General features: G+C 37.0%; 1 protein-coding gene across 7 annotated transcripts in view; it reads right to left on the bottom strand.

Moving 5' to 3' along the window:
* Positions 1–21114, bottom strand: part of SENP7 (SUMO specific peptidase 7) — a 42334-nt gene that overhangs the window by 7783 nt on the left and 13437 nt on the right. For 4 of the 7 annotated variants that reach the window (XM_084226845.1, XM_084226849.1, XM_084226846.1 and 1 more), the window contains 13 exons: positions 19889–20086; positions 18201–18398; positions 14754–14869; positions 13823–13992; positions 12085–12436; positions 11368–11525; positions 10305–10451; positions 8835–8868; positions 7876–8043; positions 5363–5625; positions 4204–4337; positions 3401–3517; positions 1815–1934 (listed from right to left, as the gene is read on the bottom strand). In XM_084226845.1, the coding sequence (XP_084082971.1) occupies positions 1815–1934; positions 3401–3517; positions 4204–4337; positions 5363–5625; positions 7876–8043; positions 8835–8868; positions 10305–10451; positions 11368–11525; positions 12085–12436; positions 13823–13992; positions 14754–14869; positions 18201–18398; positions 19889–20086 (2175 nt within the window). The remainder of the gene's footprint in view (positions 1–1814; positions 1935–3400; positions 3518–4203; positions 4338–5362; positions 5626–7875; positions 8044–8834; positions 8869–10304; positions 10452–11367; positions 11526–12084; positions 12437–13822; positions 13993–14753; positions 14870–18200; positions 18399–19888; positions 20087–21114) is intronic. The other 3 variants (XM_084226848.1, XM_084226850.1, XM_084226851.1) reach the window with 3 other exon arrangements.

Raw genomic sequence — 21114 nt, 5'->3', positions numbered from 1 at the left:
GAGAAAATGAGTAAGGAGTGGGAAACCAGGCTGGTGTAGGACTCTACATGGGCCAGCATTAAGTGAAGACTTGCTGCAAACTTCCTCTGCTACGTGACTGTGGAAGCATTGGGAACTTCAAAGGGAAGGCCTGTTTATAACCTAGAAAAGCACCTATAAAAGCAACTTTCTCAATCCAGTGCCTGAGCTGTGTGAGCAAAATGAAGCAAAGCATCTTTAAGTAGCTACATCTCTTGGGATTCATTTAATTTACAAAGTAAAGAGCCAGGATTTTCACTAGCCATTTATCAAAAAAACCCCAAAAAAACACTGAAACAAGCTAACATCCCAAACCATCTGCAGCCACCAGGTGAGTATCTAAGCCCAAACACAAAACTAGATTTTCCAAAGGTATCTCCTAATCCAGAAAAGACATAGACCTTGAAATATGATAAACTAAGAGTGCCATTCCTGTTCCTCCAGTAGATTATGGACAGTCCATAAAAGGATTCCTTGTAAAAGGAATCAGATCAAGGCACAACAGCATTCTTATCATGGATAATTTTGTCCTCACCTCAGAACATTCAAAGTCAGAAGACAGTAAAACCATGGAAGATGTTCTTTCAAACACAGTTACATGAATTTTCAAGACACCTTTGAGAATATTACAGAAGTCTCACTTTTCTTCCCTTCAACACAACTTTCACCCAGCAGTGAGAGTCCCCTGAACAAGATGGCACACACACCTCTCTGTGCAGCTGGCCTTGTTTGCCAGTAGAATGAAAAATCTGGGACTTCATGGATAACAGAAGAAAAAAAATAATCACTTCAGAAAGAAAAAAAAAAAAGCCTTCAATAATCTGAATGATGATGCTTATTGATCTCTCTAACAACCTAGATGGTTTTAGTGAGGTGGGTGTCATTCTCTTCTCCCAGGTAATAATCAACAAGACAAGAGCCAGCAGGCTCAAGTTGTGCCAGGGAAGATTTAGATGGGCTATTAGGAAAATTTCTTCACCAAAATGTTTTCTAAGTACTGGAACAGGCTGCCCATGGAAGTGGCTGAGTCACAAGGCCTGGGGGTATTTAAAAGACATGTAGATGTGGCATTTGGGGTCATGGTTTAGTGGTGGACTTGGTAGTGCTGGGTAATAATTGTTGGACTCGATGAGCTTTGAGGCCTTTTCCAACTAGTAGATTCTATGGCCCTATGAAAACAGAGCCACAGTGGTGGTGGGCTTTGCTCTCAAACACCAGTGTTGAGAAGAAAGTGGAAGTGAGTTAAGAATGCTTCTACCCTTTAGACAGCTAGCATGAAACACAATGTGATACAGGGTTCCTAGGCTGCTAATGATATCTTTTTGGGAAACTCTCCAATCCAGTGAGCTCATGTGTTAAAAAACAAATGTATAAGCTTGGTGTGCAATAAAATTTTCTTACTAAAACTTTGGTCAATAATTTTTTATCAATATGTAAAATGAAATACACAGTAAATAAAAAAATATTATTAGTAACATCATTTCTTTAAATTATGCATGTCTTGCAAAACTGTGCATTTATGATAAAAATATCAAGTAAATAATTGCCTGAAGTAAATATTCAGAAGAAGTTGGAGATAGGTGATAACATTTTCATTCATATTCAGTATGAAACACATTGATTTTAAGGAAAAACACCAGTATGCTTAAATTGTGAGTAACAGTATTTAATCAATAATCTTTTGGAAAACACCAAAAACTATTTTATGTGCTGATTAGTAGATGATCTCCAGAACTTCAAAGTGGCACAAACAGACAGACTGTTTCTGGTCATAATGGCATCTAAAATGAACTTACGAAACTTTGACATCCCCCTCAGAGTTTTTTTCTGTCCTGGTCAGGCACTTGTAGAAGAAACTGCTAAAAATGTGTGTACGGTCAGCAACGTGTTTTGGTGCCTTCTCCAATAACAGATACCTACCAAAGAAGAAAACAAAATTTCAAAATTATTTTCCTAGAAAGTACTGTTACTGCTAAAAAAAAAAAAAGGGCAGTTATTCTAATGACTTGTCATACTCATGTTATGCTTAGTATCAGTTGCCTTCACAGCCACTAATCACACCAAACTTTTCTATTTTAACTATTCATATCATCAGAGTATGTAATAGCCAAGCACCTACTAAGAAGGCAGTTCTTTTCTGTCCCTGATTTTTTCTCCAGTATTCAAGCTTCTGACCTTATTTTGAAAGTTAGGTACCTAGCCCTTACAATTAAGAGAGACTTGAAAACCTAACCAAGTATAAACCTATGGAATGCTCTACTTGTGCATATTCAAAAAGCATGGAACAGGTCAGTTAAATTGTCCATTTCACTTTTGCAGGTTATCCATGTTAAACCTATAATTTCACTGCTGATAATTTTATTATAAACATCACCTTCAGTGTTTATTCTGTCACTCTAGAAGGCCAAAGCTCTCATAATTGCAGTTATCCTACACAAGGTACCTCCAGCTTCACTTGATGATTTGGGCAACACAGTCATGCATGACATTGCTTGAAACGGAATGAAAACTCAGAATGTGGGAAGTCTTAAGAAATTTTAAAAGCAGAGGGATTCCTACAACAATTGCATTGAGTTCTTTTATTTAAATCTTCCTTTTCTGTTGAGAAGCTACAGATATTCAGAGGATCCTCATGCATTAATTAGTTCTAGTTTAGAGCAAAATAGAAAGGGCTTTGCTGTAAAACCCCATTGAAACACTGTCACACACTTCCTTTTCCTATCCTCTAGACAAGTCTTCCTATTGCTCACAGTTCTTACACCCATCTGGATGCCAAGTAAAATGCAATTCCTGCTGACAAGCTTCAAAAGAACCAGAATTCTTCTTAGGTCTAAGTCAGCAGAGTGAAAATAAACCTCAGCTTTAGGGACTGGTGGATACAAGGCCAGTTCTTGAAAAATTGCTTTCACAAGCAACTTTAGCAGGATGGCTTGGAGTAGCTAAGCCAAGCACAACCTCCTCAAGATGCATCAGCTGTGTTCTTTTCTGCAGATCTGCATCAGAAGAATACCTGAAATTGCACAGTATAGCAGAGGATGCTCCACTTCATGCAAACTTAGTAAATAAAATACTACTACAGGCCCTCTATTTTTTTCAACTGCCTACTTAACACTTTGTTCTGTAAGGCCACCAAGGAGCTTTATTCGTCCTGTTATTCTGCCTGGATTTTATCACAGCCCTTCTGGGGGATAAAACCAATGAAATTAAAACAAATGAAACTGCTAAGAATCTTTTAAATCTTTTTTAAAAAGTCCAATGTCCAATTCACCACATTGTTACTTCTGAAATTGTTGTATTTAGTGACCAACATTTCCAGTAACATTCAAGTGCACATCACGCCCCAGAGAGTGTGAAGGATACAAGAAGGGCTGAGAGGACTTACTTAAGATAGAAATCAATGATGACATCATTGAGAAACTCTCCATATTCTAAGCACTCTAGGTCTTCTCTCGTGACTCCCAGTCCTCCTTTTGCAGGTGGGGGTGGATAAACAATTAAACTAGAAAATAAATCATATCATAAAATGGTGACAAACTGTTTTACGTGACATTATTCTGAATTTGGCTGTCTTATATGCAGATTTTCTAGAAAATCTGTGAAAAGCAGTAGTTCTCAAAACTTCACCATTTCTTCCTCCAACATTTAGGTGTTACAAAACAAGTATCGCCCCAAAGCACCCTGAAACTTTGATAAAAACTTTTGAAAGCAGACTATTTTCTGTCTTCCTCCTGTTTTTCTATTTTTGATCAAAGTATTTGAAAAATGGCTATATAAAATGTGAAGAAATACTAGAGGACAAATGGTTATAAAAAGATTGAGTGTGACAGAACAGTAAAAGAACACTTTGCTCAGATTTTATAAAAAGCTGGCTTAAATTAGTAAGTTTTGCTAAGATAGACTTAAATGGGTACTGACAGACCCCATGAGATCCCCACCTTCCCTGTTGATGCACCCGTGATATGACCTTGTAGTTATAAAGCAGATTTGCTCAAATTTCATCCTAGAACACATCCATATTGTCTTGTAACACTGATATTTGCAGATATTTTAGATTTGAAGATTGACTTTCATACAACATTTTCAAATCAACTAGAGAATGGCAGCTAAGTGAGGGGTTTTATTCCAGTAATTAATTTATTCAATTTCTTATGTTTTCCCTTTCTCATTTATATGAAATGCACTCACTTCTTAACTGCTCCCATTTCTCTTACTTCTTTCCATTCTTCATTCAGTGCAGAGGACAAAGAGATACAATAGCAGCCACTATTCTGCTTATTTGCAAGGGCATAACTGGGCCTGATCACTTTTAGTTTTGATTCCTACCAGAAAAACACAAACAATTATAAAAAGCATTATACAGCTTGATACATAAAACACAAGACACAGAACCCAAGCCTAAAAACCACAGGAGTACACTGCATCACTGAAGAGGATTCCTGCTGGAGATTCAAAGTATAAACTTTGGTATTTGGGCAAACATGCCATTGCTCAGAAAACTAAAGAGTTATGAATATTTTTAAAAATGATTAAAGATCTTAGTTCATAATAATCTCTCTAAAACTATTCAAGCATTGTTTAGCCAAGTGAATCAGAAGTGGTTTTGGAGAAGAAAAATAAAAGAATGGAGACAAGGGTCAGACTGTCCTTCCAGAAGCTGTATATGCTTGGAAGGTTTGAAAATCTAGTCCTTGAACAATATGCCTAAAAACAGTACATATTTGAGCTGGCTGGCTTCCTTTTAAATTCCCCAATTTCATGGACCTTGCAGATTGATCTGGCTCTTGGTTTTTTACTGGTGGCAACAAAGATATGTAATTTCTGTGTGACAATGATGGGGGGCTGGGTTTAGACATTTACTCAAGAGATTAAACCAAGACAACACATTAACTCGCACAGACTCATCTCCCCAGCAGTCTAAGGAATAATTCAGCATTTTCAAGATGTGGAGACCCCACAACTACATCTAAAGGTGTCTGGAGGGCCACCTACACAGCTCCTGCTCAGCTGCACTTCCAGTTCAACCAAAAAAACCATGTCATTACTCATTGCTTGATTAACTTCCTGCTTGCTGCCCTAGAGCCTAGAGACACCACAAGGACAGAACACCCCTGTGGTTCTAAATTTACACAACCATGAATAGATCTAAAGCACTGGTACGTGCCACTTACTGATGAGGTCTACAGACTATGCCTCTGTGGACACAATCTAGCTGACTGCAAATTTTGGAGTAATCCTGACTGGGGTTTTTTGAGCTATGAATTAAGAAGGAAGGCTGACCTAAAATTTACTCTAATGTGTGAATGCCAACCAGTGGTCATGAATGAAGCAATAGCTATCCACTCACCTGAATTACAGGCTCATAAGCATCTGAGGTATTCTCTTTTGGCATGTATTGCTTTAGTAGATCCTTATTGCAACTCACAAAAGAGCTTTCTTCAGGAGAAAGATCCTTAAACAAGGGTAATGCTTGTTTCAAAGACAAAAACTCAGCAAGATCTGGTGCTCTCTTCTTCTTGCTGACACCTGTAATCAGTTCAGTCAGCCTGTCTTTTTCCCATTCTGTGAGTGGTTGAGACATTTCAAAAAATACAAATTCATTGGATTTGGCTGGAGAAGGGAGAGAATAGATAATATTAACTATTAGATTACATGATAGAAACTTGTCTGAACACCCACAAAAGAACTAAGAGAGACAATGGCTAGAGGGGGAGCCCAAACAATGCCCTGTCAGGTTCATCACAGGAGCCATATGCCCACAGAAGTCCCACTTTCACAGGCCCAGAGGAGCACAGCAAAATGGCAGGTAGGAACCTAAATTACAGACTGAGCAAGAGACACACAGTTGGGGCCCTTCTCAGGGCTGTCCCAGGAGACTTCCAGCCCAAAGGCCCAGACCCAAAACCCACCACAATAAGTCAATGCCAGAGCACTTTTTGGACTGAAACGGGGCTGCTGCTGAGGTGTACAGCACACATGATGCGATGCAGGGGAAAAGTATTTTGGGATTGCACAGGAATCCCAAAGGATTGTTTAAGGAAAGACCTATAGGCAGCAAATAGAGACATTCAGGTAATTCAGGGAAGAAGTAGTATGGGCAAAGAAAGGGTTAAGGGCATAAGAAGGACCAGTCACATTTAAATACTTTGCTGGTCAGTGCACTTGTCTGGCCATGTCATGAATATAGACTGTCTTCTTACTAAAGTCCTTTCTAACTCTTCTGGCTGAGAAACTACTCTGACTCCTCTCAGGCTGTCAGATCCACCACAATATATTTTCCAAATATATTTGCAGCAGAGTAGAACTATAGTAATCATTTCCACAATCCGCAAAACCACCACTGATTTTTTCAACAAGTCTCTAAAAACACTTCAAAACATTCACATTACTATGCAAAATTACAAGGTATAAAACAAATCAAACAGAAATTTAATAAAAATTCCTGATGGTTTCTCCAACAAGAATGTAACCAATGCAAAGAAATCTAATACTAAAAGATGCCTTGCATCTTCATACTCACAATTCCACTCATTTCACTGGGAACTGTGTCTACAGAAGGTACCAGTAGCTTCAATAAACTTGCATCAACTAAAGGGAGCTCTATGCTAAAATTTTATTCAGTATTTTGCTCCTTATCTAAAGCTGCCATTACTCAATTTTTCTTCACACAGGTGGTGACTATTAAATGTCACACAGACAATGCTGACATCTTTTATGTAAGCAAAAGTCTTGCATCTATGAAAAAACCTTGTATGATTGTGCCACTCTGAATGTGTGAGCCAAAGTTATGCTCCATTTTTTACTGAGCATGGTCTATTTTTTACAGAGCTTCATGCTGGAAAACCAAATACAATGAGTCCATTGTACCCTAAGACTAAACAGCCCATTTGGCCTTTTACAGAAATTTTCTTCAAGAATAATCAATGGCTCACTGCAGTCTTGTCAAAGGTCAAGTCAATCTTCACTTGCCAAGCCTTTTCTATAGCATAGATAATATTCAAGAGTAAGGATATTTAACACAACCATATATTTTAAAAGGAGAGATGCTATGCACTCAAGTCTAGTTTCAGAAGGCCTTCTGACAGAGACTACAATTAAATTGCTTTGATGTCTGTTTATTTAGTAAAAGTAGTTTACTAAGTAGCAGTGGTTTTGAATCATATAATATTAGTGGGTTTTTTTCCAAATAAAAGTACAGTGAAGCATTTTAGAAATGCAGATGTAACCAACTTATCTACACTGGTACAGCCTCACCTTGAGTACATGTTTGCAGTTTTGGGCATCACAATATAAAAGTGACATTAAGCTAGTAGAGAGCATCCAGAGGAGGGCCACAAAGATGGTAAGGGGTCTCGAGAGGAAGTCATAACAGGAAGTAGCTGAGATCACTTGGCTTGTTCAGCCTGCAGAAGGGGAAACTGAGGAGAGACCTCAATGCAGTTACAACTTCCTCATGAGGGGAAGAGAAGGGGCAGACACTGATCTCTTCTCTGTGTTGACCAGGGACAGGACCCACAGGAATGGCCTGAAGTTGTATCAGGGGAGGGTTAGATTGGAAATTAGAAAAAGGCTCTTCACCCAGAGGATGGCTGGGCACTGGAACAGGCTCCCCGGGAAGTGGTCTGAGCACCAGCCTGACTGAGTTCAAGGAGCATTTTGACAATGCTGTCAGGCACATGATGTGATTCTTGGGGATAGTGCTGTGCAGGGCCAGGAGCTGGACTCAATGATCCCTCCAGCTCACTGTATTTTCTGATTCTGTGATCTTTAAAACGCTATAGGCTCTCCTCTGCATTCAAAAAACACAGCTGTTTTACTGACATGACCTTTTCATTGCACTTAAGGAAAACAATTACTCACATGGCTGACTGGTAACTAACTTTCCCATCTGGGTTTCAATCTTTTCTACACAATCCACAGACAACCAAAGAAAAATAATTGTTGAAGAACAGCCACCACCACTTTTCCACCAGCCAAATCTTCTCAGATCCAGGGTATCCAGTGTAAGCTGAATGTTCTTAAGAGACACTGGAGAAAACAGAATTCAAAAAAAACATGCTTTTAACAGCCATAGACAGAGTGATACATGTCACAGTAATTACATGCTGAGGGGTATGACTGGAGTGTATTAACACAATATTTATAGATTTTATTCCTTGCATTACATAATATACTGAAAATTCAATATTTAAGTCAGCTACATCAAGCTGTGTAAAATAAAGCTAGCAAACTGTAACACAAAAATCTAAACACCTGCATGCAGGATTCTTCCTGAAAAAAAAATTGTTTTTTTCATCAAAATAACCACAGTTAATACCTACAACTATGGAAAAAAGAATACTGCAAATCATTAATTCCTATTTGCTTTAAGTCAAAAACTGCTCATAAACCTTTTCCTACCACATATCTTGGAAAATCAACTGAATGCAAATCTGTTATTACATTTCTCTTAGCTTTAGTCTACTCATAAATTTTTGTAAACCTAAGGATCTAAAATGCTAAGTTGAAAAGTTCAATGTTTCACATCAAAAATATGCATAGTCATATCTACCATAGTTCAACACCTAAAATATGCAGAAATATGGGAGGCATGCCATTAAAACTATAAATTCACCTTAAAAATAGCAGAAGCTGCTAAGTTGTTAATGCTTACACTATAGCCCCCTAAACTTTTATTTACTGAAAAACACAAAAAATTAAAAACTATCTAATATCTTTGTGAAAGATTATAAATTATTGATAACAGAAATACATACTTAGTGTTTTAATGCAATACTATAAAGATACAATTAAGAAAAGGCTGAAGAAAATTCTCTTACCCTGAAATGGGATCACAATATTTTTCATCGTAAACTGAAATAAGATTTTAAAAAATATAAATTAGTTTGCATTTTACAAATTGATTAAAACGATATATGGATTTTTAAATATTTGCAAACACATGTTTCCTTACAGTGAAATAAACTGAAAATAATGGAATCATTCAGTTTGGAAAACACCATTAGGCTGAAGTCAAATATGCTTTGTGAAGTCTGAGACTTCACGTTTCCCATATCACCTAAAAAACATTCTTAGAGGCATTGCAAAAGGTAAATGACAGCAAGTAACTTTCAGAGATGAAAGGCACTGAGAAATAAGCACAAAGATGCAGAACTAGAACCAATAGGCTCCTTAAAAATAAAAGATGAACACTTGGGACAGAAGGAGGTAAAGCAACTGGTGAGAAGCTGTCAGATGCACTGCTTGCAGTAAGGACATGATAGAAGTGGTTCAACTTCATGCTGGTATTTCTTTATGTTAATCTTTGAATTAAAGGCCTTTAAAGATTCCACCAGCACTGCTTCTATGTTAAAGAGACTTTGCTAAATGAAAAATGCTTTATTGTCACTTTGACAAAAGGTTATACATATTAACAAAAGGTTATGCATATTAACATATTTCCCCTGTGGCATCACAGTAGGCACAAAGTTGTGTCTCTCAAGGAAAATTTCTACTTTACACTTAAGAGCATTGATCCTACATTTATTTCAACTCATCCTTCAAATTATTTTTGCCTATTAATTTAGAAAATTTCCATGAAATGTTTTTGTAACTGCTGTTTTGTGAGATGCTGAAACTGTTATTACAATCCAAGATTTCAAAATGTCTTACTGAAGGCAAAAGATATGCAAGTTCAAACATCTTTTTCAGTGTCAATATACAGAATGAACCTGGTCAAAGACCTGTTGAAATTCCTGGAGCTGGTGCTCCATTTAAAGAACATCTTCACTTATGTTTCTACACCCTGTGAGTAGCATATTGGCTACACACTAAAGCTTTTATTATTGTTTTTACGCTCTCTGAAGCCACAAAGCAAGAAATTTTCTGTTTAAAAGGCAAGAGCACAGTATATATCTGAACTCTGATCATTAGGGATTACTTTATTAGAACACAACTACAATTTCTGAGTAAAGTAATTGGCCTTTATTTTAAGTGACATTAATTGGCCATTAATATGGCCCTTGTTTTCTGTTAGAATTCATTAAAAACTTCCTCAGTATGACTTGTGTTCCAGTACAGCATTTATACAGAACCTGTACACATGAAAACTGTGGCCCCAGCAAATCACAGTTAGCTTTTATACTGACAGCAATCCAAATGCACAAGGCCACATACTCCATTGTTTACCCAAAGGAATTTAATGCAACAGTAATAAAAACTCTGTGCTTCCACACTAAGTACCACTGACTTTGTTTAACCAGAATTTTAATTTTTAAATATTCACAAAATACCATAATAAAACAACTTACCCTAGCAGGACCTGTTGATAAACACTTAAATTTCCCAATGTGTAGTCTATCAAATTCAACATCCAGTGCCAGGTTTGTCTGCTTTTTAGGTGTGCTTCCATAAGGTAAGCTGAGAGGATATTTATCTTCAACTGACTCTGTTAAAAACTGGAAAAAAAAGGTATTTGTTAGATATGCCCCTTTTGTAACTTCAGGAATACCTTTCTTCATGGTTGTAAGAATCGACTCCCAAAGCCAGCTTCCACTTTAAAAAAATAATTTTAAGAAGCTCTAAGTGTTATTACATTCATTACTGACAATTTCCTTCAGGGTCTAACAGTACCTTGCTTCACCTCCGTTACCAAGACATGATCTGTGCTCTTGACTTGGTTCTAAATCAGAAAAAACTCAAACAACAGAGCAACAAAATAACACCCTTCTTTTCATAGCAGAGCTTCAGGATCCAATTCAGTGCTTATGATTGAATTGACTCACCTGTGAGAAGAGGCAGCAAGGGCTTTTCTGACTTGTTTCAGGATTACAGAGATAACCCATATCCAGGTCAAAGCAAGCAGCCAAAGGCTAATCAAGTCCAAAATGGGGCAAACAACCTTTATGGCTACTTTTAGATTCAAGTTCTATAGCTAGTCTGACAGAAAAGGGAACTTGACCTTATCTCTGCCTGCTGTCAGTAAAGATCCTGAACTTCTATAAGCCCTGAATTACAAAAGAGGATTGGATGACAAAAAGACTATGATCAACATACAACAGTGTGTGGAAACAAATTTTTCCACAGATGTATCTTTATCATGTCTGTTTCTACCTCAGGTTACTATTTGATCTTCCTGTTTTCTGAAATAAAATATTTCCAAATGTTTATTGTCAAAATAGGAAATATGTTGTGTGTAGCAAAAACACCCAAGCTTCAGAAGCAGAGAAAGAATACTGGACAGTCTTCAGAGACTGTGAAATAAATTTCTGCAGCTTCTGCTTGTGGCTGGGACAATAACAAACAATCACTTTCTATAACAAACATTACAGAAATAAATTGGCATAACAATACATTGGCAAAAAACTGGACTACCTGCTCTGTGTGACTTTTTGTCTTGTCTTCTAATTGCTTGGCTGAGAAACACAAGTCAGACTGTTGGTGTGTTTCTTTATTTTCAGTGATATTATCCTTCATCAGCTCTGTGCATTGTGGTTCAGAAGGTCCATCTTCATCATCACTGGAAAGGATAACTAAAAAGGAAAAAAGAAGTATACATATACTACAAAGTACACACTTGTGAATATTTCATTCCTTGTGGATTTCAGACAAGTAACAAATTCTGACTTGCAGTACATGATATCAAAGTGCACTGCTCAAACCAGTCAAGATCTGCATGCATAGAATTGTATGCAACAAGTAGTGCTCTGTATCTTTACAAACACCTTTTATACCAGGTCCCCAAAATTATTTGGCTATTATATGAAACAGGACACAGCACAGCTGCTTCAAAGAAAAGAGTAATTTTTCTCAGTTTTAGCATCATTAAAAAGTAAAAATTTGGTTTTTCCATAGCCACAAAATCAGCTGAAAAAAGAGGATTGGAATTCAAGAATCTTGCTGTCCATCCTGTTTCTCAGGTACAAGATCCTGACACTAGGCACTGTTCTCTAACCTGCACAATGCATTAAAAACAACAGGATGGCAGTCTTCAGTCTTTTGTTCCCTCTGTCTCAACTAGCCAATTATGCTCAAGTTCTAGCAGCTAAGTGTACCACCAGGAATTGTCATCAGCACAGACACAGTACATACTTGGGTCAACGGAAACAAGTTGCTGATTACCCCTGCAGATTCTGTTCCGCAGCTTGTTCAGGTACTCTGATTTGTCCATCTTTAATTTCCTGATCGTACCAACTTGTGGTGAAACCACATCCCCAGTGGGGGCAGAAAGCTGTTTGTTTGACACATTTCTGGAAGGAGACTCTGAGGCAGAGTCCTCTGTGCGGCTGTGAGCAGGACTTAAGTGGTTGTGGGTGGAAGTGTCTTTAGAGTCTCTCTCTGCTGGACAGTCTGGCACCAGAATAGGATTAGATCTGTGATCTAGTCCATCCTCACAGGGTATTCTGCAGCCAGGAGACTGAGCTGAACTCAAACTTTTCTTTTCCTAGAAACAGGAATCAGACACAAGATGTAATTTATTACTTGACATTTCTAGACCGTTCAGATCAGTGATCACTGATATTAGCTATGTGCTAGAAAAAAGAATTACAGTTTAACACAGTGATATTTCATTATCAATTCAGGATAATTTCTCCCCCCTCATATTCCAAAGAGTATTATTACATAAAGGCACAAGGGACAACCTTTTAAAAGGCTACCCCTTTTAAAAGTGACCCCTATTCAAACTGAACAAGGAACTATTTCTGATTTTTAGCAGCTCTGTCAGTGTCAGGCATGGAGAGGCCAATAATCCATGCTTTCCTTACTTTCCAAAAGTGTGACTTAGTCAACTGGGTTTTACAGGTTTGATAACTGTCTGTCTGTCACAGACATGTTTTATGAAAAATCCTTTCCTTAGGATTTTTTCTCCTGAGAAGCTGAGAGGCCTCAGGAACAAAATGTAAACAATAACTACCTGCTGCTGTGGAATGCAATAGGTGCATCTTTGATTGGTCTCATGTGGTTGTTTTTAATTAATGGCCAATCACAGTCCAGCTGTGTCTCTCTCTGGTCAGACACAGATGTTATCATTCCATTCCTTTCCTATTCTGTTCAAGCCTTATGATGAAATCCTTTCTTCTATTCCTTTAGTATAGTTTTAATATAATATATATCATAAAATAATAAATGAAGCCTTCTGAAACATGGAGTTAGATCCTCATCTCTTCCCTCATCCTGGGACCTCTGTGAACACCTTCACACTTGGTGACCCTGAGTGATGAAACATTCACACATCTGTCTCTGTAGGGTTTAAATCAGAAGGCTACAGACATGTCTTTATTGTTTATATTCAACTGCTTGAATATAAATCACACTTTGTACTTGACTGATTGCTTCAGTCTTATTTGTTGGGTTTTTTTCAAATCCTAACGATGAGTAAGAACAAAACTACAGGGAAAAGTACAATAGACTAAGGAGGAAGCAAAAAGATGACATCTGCAAGATTTAAATAACCTCAGGTATATTTGACAGTTTTGCTGTTAATGCCCCCAAATATTCCCTAATTCTAGATCACCTGTGAAAGAATCTTCACTTAAGTAGCTAGATGCCTTATTTTCTAAACTGTTTGAATCTATGCTCCCATCTGAAGGAAACACTGTCATTGATCTTTCTCAACCTTTCTGCTACAATAAGCAGAATGTGATGATGTGGACAGAAGAACATTTATTAATTCCTTGTGATGCATCACTGAACTACTTTACCTCAACAGGTAATACCTGCTGATATACCTGTATGATAAATCCTATTTATTGGCAAAATCCTTTAATTTGGGATGTTGCTACTGCTGCTTTGTATGTGTGCATGTGTGCTAAAATTAAGTGCAACTTACAGAGAATGCAAGTGACTTTTGTGGAATGTGTGCATTACAATCATCAGAAATATGGCCACTATATCTTCTTTTCCTTTTCTCAGAAGCAAAAGAGCCTGATTCCTTCTGACTAAGAGTAGTGCTGTTCATGTGTCTGCTCCTCTTCTCCAGTTCACTACATTGCTTGTTTTCTGTGTCAAAAAAAAAAAGTAATTTAACATATTATCCTTAAAAACCTTTACATTTCTTCATATTGTTTATGTCTTACATAAAATGCATGGAAGCAGGTATAACAAGTTCTACACAGTAAGTTCTTTTCTTTTTTAATTATATATGGCTGCCAAAACATATTCCCCAAAATTATTATTTTTGCATTATTAGTCAAGGATATAACCAAATTCATAACTCCCTTCCAAACAAGATTTAGTACTTTATACTCCATAGTCGTTCTTTATCTTCTGCCAAATGCAATATTCTCAATTTCCTGTTCTAATCTGCAAATATTAGTAGCCAGCATAAAAAGACGGCACATTATTCCTAGAGAATGTGCATAGAGGTCATAATTCTTCAGCAGTTAAAATAACTATCATCTAGCATGAATATTTTACCAGAGTTCACAAAATATTTAAGCATTCTTAATGGATTACATTCTTTATTATAAGACTTTTTTGGAAAATCAAGATTATAACACTGCAGTGAGGCTGCACTCAGTCTCATTTTTCTTCCACAGATTTGATTGACCATAGTTTTATTCCTATTTAAAACCAGGCATTTGATGTATTTTTACTGTATCTGTAAAAAAAATAAAAATGTACTCTGAGGAACCACACACACTGCGTGCAACACCTCAATTTATTTCTGTGCTCTCCTCTCAATACTAGATTAAAAAAGGAAAATATCTTAACAATCTCCAAAATGATACTTAACTACCAGATGACTGCTAACTACAAACCTTTCTTCTGCAGCTCTCGTCTTCTGAAAGTGACAGCATTAATTTTTTCTGGTTCCTTAGAAGCCTTGGTCAATTTACACAGTTCATCATCTGTTTTTCTCAGGCAACGTTCAGATCTGTAAATAATATTAACTATGACTTATCTTTAATTTTGAAATAACACTGAATAAAAACCCCAACAGAAACAAGAGTTGATCAGACTTCAAACTTCTGTCTCTCCCATAAACACGTGGACCTTGCCAAATGAAACACAAATTAATTCAGTCCAGTTGTGACAATACACAGATACTTTAACATTATTAATGAAACAGATGTTTCTAAAAAGCACAGTATTAGAATCTGACGTGCTTCAGATCAGACCTTGAAACATTATTTTGCTTTAAGGAATGATTGCAACAAGAACACAAGAAAAAAAAGAGAGAACAGTCAGTTGACTATCATTGCCTTTGTAACAAATACGGTGAGAGTGTAGTATATTTTTAACTTAGATTCAGAACTGGTGATAGAATCTATTGAGTAAAATCCTGAAATGTGAAATTATTTGAAATAGAAATTCCTGCTCAAAACGGCCTGAAAAAGTAATTTTAAAGGTGGTGGAGAGTGATGGGACATCGAAAGAAAAACAGAAAAGAATTACAGTACTTAATCCAATGGATTTTGTGTTTATCATTTTATAATGTCTTCAACTCGATGTTGTGGTCTCAAATTTTCAAAAGCTAAGTGATCATCACAATGCCTGATATCACTGACAGCCAAGCTTCAACTCCTAAAAATCATCCCCTACCATGGCAAAAAATATTCTTAACATCTCTAACCAGACAACCAAAACTGTTGAACACTTTTTGAACAGGTGACTACTCTTTAGTGATTTATCTGTAAATTGGAGTATCAATGCTCTTTGGGAATTCTGTACAAAGATTTCTGGAGTGCTCCAATACTACAGTGATGAATACTGAAAAAATTACTGATTATCTTTCCATTCATAATCATGACTTGGACCAGATACAGAAGTAGTTTCCAGTAAGTGCTATTGTTCATTCTGTGTATGGAACAAGACAGTCTTACATAGACTAGGCAGGTCACTATAGAAAACTTGATTTTGGAACCCAGACTTCTCTCTCAACTAAAATATTTGTATGCATAAGAGCTGTATAGAGTTGACTGTCTTAAAAGACCATACAAAACCATCAAGTGTTTTTCAGCATTTGTTTTACACCAACATCACAATTCAGTGATTCTAACAACAGAAAGCACCTGATAGGGCCGTTTCTGCTAATTGATTTTCCTAAACATATTTGCTTTATACATAAATTCTGCACATTTTATTTTCAATGCCAGCTTTGCTGATAAGGCAGTTTAAAATGTGCCCCTTAACAGCTATATGAAACACCTACGAAGCTATGGCAATATATATTGTAAAGCGTTCTTACCAACCAGGAGAAACAAGTACTGTAAACACTTTAAAACCCTGGGTTTCTTGAACTTAAAACCTACCTCACATTCATTAGTTATACTGACAGGTCAGTGCTCACTCAAATAAATGCATGTCACACTGGGTTGCAGTAAAGCAACAAAAATCCACCAATTCTGTATTACAAAGAGCAAGAATGGAAAGGGGGAGCTGGCAGTAAGTTCTATCTGGTAGAGATAAGTTAATTTATTACAACCCTGTTCTGACGACACACAATTCTTTAACTTGATCTGAAATTTCCACAGCACAAAACTAGCACAATTTTCAGCATTACAAAGCATGCATTCTGGCTACTCTGATGGCACGAAAGACTCTCTGTATGATCACGTGCTTATATATGCATAACACTTACAAGGGGTGAGCTTTTATTATTCTCCTCCAAAGAAGAAACCCCAAAGGAATCAGTGCCAAGTGTATGTAATGCACTGACTTTACTTACAGACAGGTGACCAGGATCAAGCCATGACTGTGTTGAAATAATCCCTCAATTCTCCATTTCTCATATTGTATCTATTACATATTGCACTAAAGTGCTAGTCATTGGGGAAGGGTGAGAAGTCATCCTAATGTTGGTTCCTGATAACAAGCTTTTTACACAATACATTAGAAAACCATGCAACAGGTACAGAATATTAATCATTCAAACAATAAACCACTTCAAATCTAAAGCAAGTTGAGTTGACAACTACTAAAAAAAATTACCAGCTCAAACCATTACTGTGCTTAATATATGATATTGTGCTCCAGATATGAGCCAGAAAAAATACTCAAGATATACCCTCAGATTTAGAGCATTAAATACAAAAGTTCATGTTTTCCTCTCTATAAAACCACTACCTCCCATCACCCAAACTTTACAAAGTTAAAAAATCAGATACTAAAAAATTAGTCTTATTTTGCTATAAAACAAAACAAAAAAACCCCAAAAACCTAAACTCGCAGCAAACGATCACCCCACACTTCAGCCAGTCTTAAGTCACAGAAAATTATTAGTAAAAAATATGATACTTTAAAATGAGACAGCCTAATAAACTATTCTCTCTAAATCTCATTTAAATTGCAGATTTGTCGGGTTAATTTAAGCAGCAATGGGCAATTCAAAAGGAAAAAAAATTACAATTAATTTCAGTTCTCAAAGATGTTGATGATCAGAATGAGGAATATGAATGACTTTTCAGGAAGTGGAAGGCAGGAGTAATTAAAAGTTTTAATTACTCCTGCCTTCCAAGAAAACACCACACCATTCTTTTCTTCTTCATCTTTCTGCTGTCTTCCTCAGAATTTCCTGCTATTTTTCCCTGTGGAAAATTTGCTGTTGTAGCCATAACAGACAAACAGAGGCAGCTTTGACTGCAACTGCCACCTTAGACCAAAACAGATGTTATCTAATTCTAATACCTGATTTCTGCTAGTTTTATATGTCAAACATTACCGTGATGCTCAGTCAACCTAAAAATAGGAAGAAAAGATGAAAAGTAGATGTTAAGTGGTAGGAGGATACACATAGCCCTTAACCAAACCCACCCTGTTAGGAATACTGCCACCACCAGTGGGTTAATGTGAAAAGAAATTAATTATCACAGAGAGGAATTTGGAGATATTTTGCAAAAGAAGTTATTTGAAACCATACTAGAACACAGCACCACCAACAAGAAAGCAAGATTTTGGTTCTGGACACAAAACCAACTTAGACGTGTTAGAATTACTTGTGTTTCTTACCAAATCAAAGCAGTGATGCACTGTAAACAGAAATTCCTTCTAAGAAAGAAAAGTAGCCTTTTAACACTGGGTCCAGCAAACCAGAACAAACGCAATGTTAAAATGGCTCATTGGAGAAGCATGTTAATTTGCACTCAGGAAACTGATCTCCTGGTTCAAGAAAAGAGTAGAACAAAAGCTCTTTCAGGGAAATTCTTTTCCATTGTGAAGTTACGTCATTTCAGGAAGACTGGCAAAATCAGCAGTGAGTAACATACCTTTCAGAAAGAAAAGAACTTTCATGAGGAGAACTTAATATTTGACATGTCTGTAGGCTGGCAACAGCTGATGAGGGTAGTTGACCCGATTGCAATTTGTCTGCAGCAGGTAAATTTGCATCAATTATTACGTGGCTGTCTATGTACTTTCTTCCAATTTTCGTACTCAGGATGTTCGTCAAGATAACTTTGGGTTGCCTGCCATACATATAACAGTAAATCATAAGTACTGCACTGCAATCTAGAGAAACAAGCTTCTTGTTAAATTCATGTATCCTACAGGCTTGAGAGTGAAACATCAATATTTTTAGTCCCTTAGAGGCAAAAAAAAAAAAAAAAAAAAATCCAGTAAAGTACAAGGAAAGCAGGTAAACACAAAAGGTAAGAAAACTAGCCATGTAATTTTACCTTAGCCAGACTCTATGCACACTGCATTGCCTCTAACATATCCTGCAGTTTAAAAACTGGTAAATATTTCTCTCTAAACAGCTTTCATGCAGTATCTGTACACATTTGTCAGAACTCTGGAACAAACAATCTCGATTTTCCTGTGAACAAGAAGCCTCCAGTAAAACAAAGCACATTTTCTAAAGCACTTAGTGAACAGGCAGAAAAGTAGCATGCACACAAAAGGCAGCATTAGATTTTATTCCACTCCTCAAATATGAGGTGGCACTCTACAGTATTGCAAGACCCAGAAAAATACCTCCAGGTGTTAAAGCAGACAAGCATCAAAAATAAGTCAAGCAGAAATGTAAAATGCAATTCCGACTTGAACACGCACATGATGTGTAACAGCAGCTCCACTTACTTCATACAACAGCAGTCAGCTTGTTGTACAGCCCACATCCACTTCCTTTCTCAGACTGGGACTTAAATCTTACCACTTCCATTGCAATTTATTTTGGATTAGGTTGTAAGGCTATGGCTTTTTTTAACGTGTTTTGAACAACACTGCCTATTGGGTATTGACTGCATAATTCTCCTGTTGTCTGTATTCATCCACAGAGCACACTCAGCACAGATGCTGTGATGTCTGGAGAGCACTCAGATCTCCTTTTGCACCAAGATGTAAATTTGCTTTTCATCAGGAGGCTACCTTCCAGACACAATTGCAGAGACCCACAGGGGATAAACAATTAAGAGATACAACTTAAAGACAAAAATTCTAATACTGAAGAACATGTAGACTGGATGTAATCTCCAATAAAGGAAGCCCCTAAACTGTTTGTCATCAGAAGCTCAACAGAAAATCCAGAGAATAAAGTATTCACTCTTGCCATACTTTTCCCTGAACATCTACAACTGACCACTGCTTGCAGGGCTGCAAAATACTAGACCTGATATGCTTTTCTTCTGATCATTTACACCAGTTTTCCTATTTTCATGAGTAGTCAAAGTTAAAAAAAAGCCAAACATTTTGAGGATCCAATGGCTAAACCATAATTAATTGGTCTTGACAGTACAGGACCATCTAGAAGCCATTTGATCAGAAAAAACACTGAAGTATGCTTGGCACATCTCTCTCAATGACTATCAAAAGGAACCAGGTACAGGTGAATTCAGTGAAGTGAGATAAAATACAGTTCATGAAGAAGGAAACTGTGGCACAATAAAGAACACTTTCTCAAAGAAATAACTGCAAGAAAAATTATTTTGTTTAGTGACATGAGGCAAAGACAACATACCTTTTAGACAGAAAAAGACTTTGGAGAGTAGGGTTTAAAATCTGCCATATCTTTATGCTGGCAGCAGATGATGAGGGTGCTTGATCTGACTGCAGCTTGCCAGCATCAGAAAAATTAACACCAGATTTAGGTTGCGCCTGTGTGTATTTTCTTCCTATTTTCATCCTCAGGACATTCGTCAAGATAACTTTGGGTTGCCTGCCATACATATAACAACACAGTAATAATAGGGTGCTGAAAACTTTTTAAGTCACATGAATTCAACAAAGATATTCTCTGAGTTCGCTGTCTCTGCATCATATCTAATAGAATAAAGTCACTTCCCAAGCAATTTACAAAGCACTTCTCTTTGGAGAAGAGCAATCACAAACTCATCTTTGGATCAGGACAGAAGGTTTCTCCTTCTGGCATGAATGACTAACATAACCATATGCCATTCTGAAGAGATGAACTTTCAGTGCAGAAACACTGAAATGGAACTTTTGGTGCATCTTGTTATCACAAAATGTTGGAAGTGGTGTCCCTATGGCCTTACAAGCTATTCTAAAAGTGTATGCTTGACCATTTGCAGGATATGAAAACAGGCACTTATTTTGTGTCATCTTATTTTAAAGCCATGAATATTATTAGTTTCCATATGGCAGATTAATTATGATCTTGCTGGGGAAAAAAAAGTTATTACAAATCTCCCAGTTTAAAGCTCCAATTATTTCTATTCAATTTCACTAAACAAATTACTTAGAATTATGAATTACAATGTCAGTAAAAATACACTACTGAAGTTCTTAAAAAAGTACCTGTACTTTGGTAGTTCTGCTAGATTGGTACTGAAGTCTTCACATAAAGAATTAATCAGCATTATGGCCAGTAACTGGGACAGTTTTCTTATGGAATCATAAGGATTGGAAAAGATCTCTCAGATAACAAGTCTTCAACTGAATAGCACCATGCCCACTAAATCATACTGCAAAGTGCCATGTCTACTTGCCTTTGAACACTTTCAGGGATGGTGACTCCACCACCTCCCTGGGCAATGCTTAACCACTCTTTCAGTGAATAAAGTTTTCCTGATATCCAGCCTGAACCTCCCTGGCACAACTTGAGTGCATGTCCCTTTGTCCTGTCACTGGTTGTCTTGGAGAAGAGACCAACACCCACCTTGCCACAACCTCTTTACATGCAGCTTTAGAGGGTGATAAGGTCTTCCTTCAGCCTTCTTTTCTCCA

Source organism: Fringilla coelebs (genome assembly GCF_963513975.1).
Source record: "Fringilla coelebs genome assembly, chromosome: 2".
NCBI classification, from domain to species: Eukaryota; Metazoa; Chordata; class Aves; order Passeriformes; family Fringillidae; genus Fringilla; species Fringilla coelebs.
Note: the sequence above shows the minus strand (reverse complement) of the source record. Positions and strands in the feature narration are given on the sequence as shown.